Source organism: Vicia villosa, unplaced genomic scaffold, assembly GCF_029867415.1.
Source record: "Vicia villosa cultivar HV-30 ecotype Madison, WI unplaced genomic scaffold, Vvil1.0 ctg.001024F_1_1, whole genome shotgun sequence".
NCBI lineage: Eukaryota > Viridiplantae > Streptophyta > Magnoliopsida > Fabales > Fabaceae > Vicia > Vicia villosa.
Window position 1 is genome coordinate 225,401 of NW_026705452.1, and position 5,760 is coordinate 231,160.

Sequence of the window (5,760 nt, forward strand, 5' to 3'; positions counted from 1 at the left end):
TGAAGTGCTTCTGAGCGTGATACCATGAGAACTTCAGTGCTTCTGCTTCTGATCTCAAGTTCTTCTGATGCTTCCATAGACCCATGTTCTGATTCTGCTTGACCATCTTCTGATGTCTTGCCAGACCATGTTCTGATGATGCATGCTGAACCTTCTGAGTCAGTGCTTCTTGCGTTGATTTTGTGCATACTCTTTATATAATTCCTGAAATGGAAATTGCATAGTATTAGAGTACCACATTATCTCATACAAAATTCATATGCTTGTTATCATCAAAACTAAGAATATTGATTAGAACAAATCTTGTTCTAACACAATATGTTTCACGAATAAAGAAAGTCTAGTTGATTTCATAAAAGACAGTAAAAATACATGAGATACATTTATTGGTTGGTGGAGGTTGATCCACAATTAGGACACGTATTTTTATTGTGCCCGACTTGACGACAAATGCTACACTTTCTTACCATTTTTTCATGATCATCCATCTCGGTTCTGATTCGCGTGCTGTTGGGTCGACCCTTTTTCTTTCGCCGCATGTTGTCATTATGCCATACTACCTCCCCCTCGTACGCAGGCCAATAATCCTCCTTTGCCATCACTGGAAATGAATTGTTGTATACTCCGAGCAAGGTGTCAGTCTTGTAAACGGGAGCTAAGAGTGCTAAGACATCTCGGTGCGCATATGAACATGCTGCGATGACATGGGAGCAAGTCATGCGAAAGGCATGAAACATTCCATAGTCGCACCACCCTTCTTCCAGCAGAACCCTGTACTCTTGTCTCGGGAGGCCCTCATTATGGTCAATTGTTTCTTTGACACTGAAGGTGCGATTGAATCGGTCGAAAGCTGTAACATGATGGCTGCTGGCTTTGGCAGATCGTTCTTTCATAAATTTCATTTAACTTTTGCTGAACAGTTGTCCCAATTCTGAAACTGCACTCTACCGCTCACCTCTTCTCGCGAAAAGGGAAGCCATCCTAAAGTAGGTTGATCTCACCAAGGAAATAATTGGAAGATGTCTGATGCCCTTAAAAACACCATTCATTACCTCCACAAGATTTGTAGTCATGTGCCCCCATTGTTGGCCGTTGTCGAATGCCCTAGTTCATTTCTCTCTATCTAGATTATCGATCCACCTACCTGCATGTGGATTTGACAATACGATTTCACGTCGATAATGTTGGAACGTTGGTTGAGTGAATTGATAACACGAAAATGTATCGTATATTTCGCTTAATTTACATATATTATTGTTTTATTTTATTTCGATTTTATTACTTTATTTCGTATTATGCAGGTATTTCGTATTTGTTTCAGGTATTTATTAAATCAGGGCTCGCAAAAGAAATGATCAAATAAAGGAGCCAAAATGAAGTGAAAATTGCTGATGCTTAAATTTATGGGGGTGCAAATAAGAAGAAAGAGACCTATTGATCGGAAAAATAGCAAGTGTACTATTTTCACCAATGTAGTAATAATGGGTTTTACCCCAAGTATCGATCACGAGGATTGCGTGGGAAATACAAATTATTATAAGGAGTCAATTAAACAAAATATCATAGGGGTATTTTTCTTATATTGAAATAATAGAGTTAAAATAAATAAGCTGAAAGTAGAGTTGAGCTTTTGAGTATAAATGTAGAGTAATGCCAGGGTAGGTGTATGATTTTCCTTATAATGACTTTGTAAAAACAGATCTCTTCAAAAAGTTCATGAAGTGCAACTATTTGTTCTTAAGGATGTTTTCCTAAGTCCTTAGTGAAAACCTTTTGGTTTGCAATCCTATTGCCTAAGTCCTTAAAAACAAAGGTTTGTGAACCAAAGATATAAATGATCAAGAATATTCAAATAACCTTACGGTATCCCTAGTCCTAGGTGATAACCCTAAGATTTAATTGTTTAAAAACCTTAACAACCGTAGTCCTACAGATCGTTAACCGTAGATCAATCCTTGTTTGGTCGACAAAGAAAGCATAAAACATTAAACAATTAAATTGCAAAACATGAATACTTGATTAAAGAAATACGTAGATCATAGTCATTACAATAAAAATCAGGGTCACCCCCTGGTATTGGGGGGTTTAGCCTCTCATAATATTCAAGAAACCAAAATCAGAAAGTTTAGACATTTACAAAAGATTAGGAGAACTCTGATCTTCAATGGTGTCCACCGTTGAATCTCTTCGTCTTCCACAACCTTGATAACGCTATCTTGCTCTCTTCTGGAATTCTTTCGTACGATCCCCAAAAAGTCCCTAAAATAACTTAAAACATAAACCTAAATAGTCTCCATACAAGCCTTTAGTAGTACAAAGTCAAAAGTGCCCCTGGAATAAGTTTGAGTGTCACAAGACCCAAATAATGGTCATTCACGCGCCTGCCAACACGGGCCGTGCTCAGGCACACGGGCGGCCGTGTTGGCCCCCTGGAATTTCCATTGGCAGATGCTGGCCACCAACACGGGCCGTGCTCAGGCACACGGGTGGCCGTGTTGGCCCCCTGGAATTTCTATTGGCTTTGCTCTGTGTTCTGACACGGGCCGTGTGCTGAAGCACGGCCGACCATGTTTGACCCCAGACTTGTGATTTTTCATCTTTCTCTTGCTCTTCCTTCTTCCTTGATGCTTTGGCACTCAAGATGCTTTGTTCAAACCTGCAACTTGTACACAACTAACCAAACGGCATAAAAACATCTAGAACTTAAATAAATAGATAAAACCAACAATGAAAAGAACAAACAAACAAAAAGCAAGAACTTAAACATTTTTCTACGAAACTCACACCAAAGTGTTACCAGATTGATAGATATGGACCGAATGCATGATACAAATTACATGAAAATGGTGACCGATCACCCACCATCCATGCTGCAAAGCCAAAATCCCAAGACAAGAGGAGAGCACGTGACGAGTGGCACAAGGAAGGCCATGCCGTCCGTCATGCCCCCCTTCCTGCCGGTCGGCACCACTTTGTTTACTTAGTGTGTGACGTGAGTCACACACTCACGCCCAGGAAGATACGTTCATCAAAGCCCCGTTTTTTTTCTCCACCTATTTCTCCTCCGAAAAGCTTGCTACTGAGACGAAAAGAACCCAAGTCCAAGAATCTGAAGAAGCTCTATAAATACCCAGCAAGACCAATTGAAAGGGTTACGAAGTTTTACCCTAGTGCCGTTATTTTCTTCTCTGCAAATTCCAGTTCAAGTCTACTTCTTCCAAACCACTTCCGGCAATAGATTTCCACACCAGAAATACTATTGCAATTCAGTTTCTTTTTAAGCTTCAGATTTAGTTTTTTAGTTTTTAGGATTAGATTTAGTTTCAGCATTTATTTCAAGTCCCGGAATCAAGAATCAGTGCTGCAAGATTTCAATTTTCAGTCTGCAATTTAATTCAGGTTTATTTATTAGCATTAATTATTATCTACTGTTCATGTTAATTTATCAAATTATGTCCGGATTAATTTATATCTGTTATATATCTGTTCTGATTCGTCTATCAAAATAATGTCCGGCTAAATATCCATTATCGGTGTGTAAAGTCATATAACTGAGGGAATCTAGTGGCGCTATCGACGTAATTTATTAACGAAAATTTATTTATCTGGTTATAATTTCTAATGCTTAATTAAACTGTTTTGTAACGAGAGTTAAAAACGATAGAAGTTAGGATCAATAAAAACGAGAGTTTGAGGTTTTAACTGGACAGTAGGAATTAAGCATTAACCTTAAATACAGCGAGAGCGCTTTAAGGTTAATTAGTCTTCATTTGTTTTCAAAAATCATTTTAAACTTTAATTGATACAGCGAGAGCGGTCACTTAGGTTTAATAATAAAATCATAATCAATAAACACGAGAGTGTGAGAGGAAGGTTTTTAAACTAATGATTTCTACAGAAAAGTATTTTTAAATTACGATCCGCGTCGATAGTTTACTAGATCCCCGACGTCCGACTATTACATACCGATATAAATTCCCTTTTGATTTAATTTAATTTAATTCTATTCATTTATTTCCCCCGTCTGATCTTAATCAATCAAACGATAGCCTTAGATTTACGTAGTGACAATTAACTACATTAGGTCGGTTCTTAGTCCTTTGGGTTCGATATCTTTTAAAACTACGCGATAGACTATGCACTTGCAGTCATAATCACAGACATACCCACTTTGTCGCGATCAAGTTTTTGGCCCCGTTGCCGGGGACTAATTTAGTCGATATCGTAATTAACTGTCACGTTGTAGAGACTAAGGAAAATTGAAATTACTCTAATTCCCTTTGTGCATGCCAAGTACCCGCTCTCGAAGTGAAGACTTAGTGCTGCCAATTCCCGAACCGGAGCGTTCTATCACTGTATCACGTTGGTTACGACGAACTCGCACTCTTGTTCCTAATCCTACTTCTGAACCAGTTGAAGAATCAACCATGAGAGAACAACCGCGTCCTCTCAAGTTTTATGCCATTCCTTCGCAAGCTGAACCACACTATAATATTGTTGCTTCTGCTATTGAGGCGAACAATTTCGAGCTAAAGCCATCTTTGTTGTCAGCAGTACAATAAAATCAATTTTCTAGAAATTCGATGGAAGACCCTAATCTTCATCTGTCAGTGTTCTTGCAATACGCAGACACTATTAAAGCAAATGGTGTCAGTTCGGAAGCTATCCGACTACGCCTTTTTCCTTTTTCACTGAGGGATAGAGCTAGAGCTTGGCTCCAGTCTTTACCCGCAAATTTTGTCACTACTTGGAATGAACTTAAGAAAGTCTTCCTGGCACGATATTTTGCACCTAGTAAAACCGCCATGCTAAGAGCCCAGATCAATGGGTTTAGACAAAAAGACAACGAGTCCTTATTCGAAGCGTGGGAGAGATGCAAGGACATGCTGAGACTTTGTCCACATCACGGATTAGAAGAATGGTTAGTTATCCATACCTCCTACAATGGTCTCCTCTACAACACGAGACTTACAATTGACACCGCCGCAGGTGGCGCTCTGATGGACAAAGAATATGCCGATGCCTACGCACTTATCGAAAGTATGGCTCAAAACCATTATCACTGGGGAAGCGAGAGAGCTCCATCAGAGAGAACTTCTGGAGAGAAATCTTCAATGAAAAGTGGTATGTATGAGATAAGTAGCCTCGACCGCGTTAACGCCAAAGTCGATGCCCTAACTCAGAAGATCGAGAACCTGACTGTAACACCTATAGCCGCCGTGGCTGCTATTTCCCCAAATTGCGAAATATGCGGGATGTCTGGACATGCTGCCCCCGAGTGCCATCTTCTGGCAGGAGTTTCCCCCGAACCAATAAACTATGCTCAAGGAAACCCTTACTCAAACACATATAACCCAGGATGGAAAAATCACCCTAACTTCTCGTATAAGAACAATAATGCCTTATATGCGCTTGGCCAAGCACCTAGTATACCTCCTGGATATCAAAAGGCACCCTTCGCTGCTCCTAACGTCCCTAGGAAGTCTAACCTAAATTAATGATAGAAAGTTTCGTAGCCACTCAAACTCTGACTAATAAAGATTTCCTAAACCAAAACATACACACTAATGAGCAAATCAAACAGTTGGTGACTAAAGTAGACGCGTTGGCCACTCACATTTCCTGGACAGCCACAACCGAATCCGAAAGGACATGTTCATGCTAATATTCTGCGAAGTGGTAGAGAGATGGACGAACCAACTGACCCTAAGCTTAAAAACCATGCTATGTTCCAAAACCCTAGTAAAACAACTGAGGAGG

The 5,760-nt window shown here is 39.7% G+C and overlaps 1 protein-coding gene and 1 non-coding gene across 2 annotated transcripts; one reads left to right on the forward strand and one right to left on the reverse strand.

The window, feature by feature from the left end:
• The first annotated feature begins 4,583 nt into the window (after window positions 1-4,583).
• LOC131632825 (uncharacterized) lies at window positions 4,584-5,498 on the forward strand. The gene has a single exon (XM_058903554.1). It carries the CDS (start codon window positions 4,584-4,586, stop codon window positions 5,496-5,498), a length of 915 nt encoding a protein of 304 aa, XP_058759537.1.
• On the reverse strand, window positions 4,806-4,912 carry LOC131632834 (small nucleolar RNA R71). Its single transcript, XR_009293152.1, has one exon. It is a non-coding gene; the product is annotated as a small nucleolar RNA R71 (small nucleolar RNA).
• Window positions 5,499-5,760: the final 262 nt, after the last annotated feature.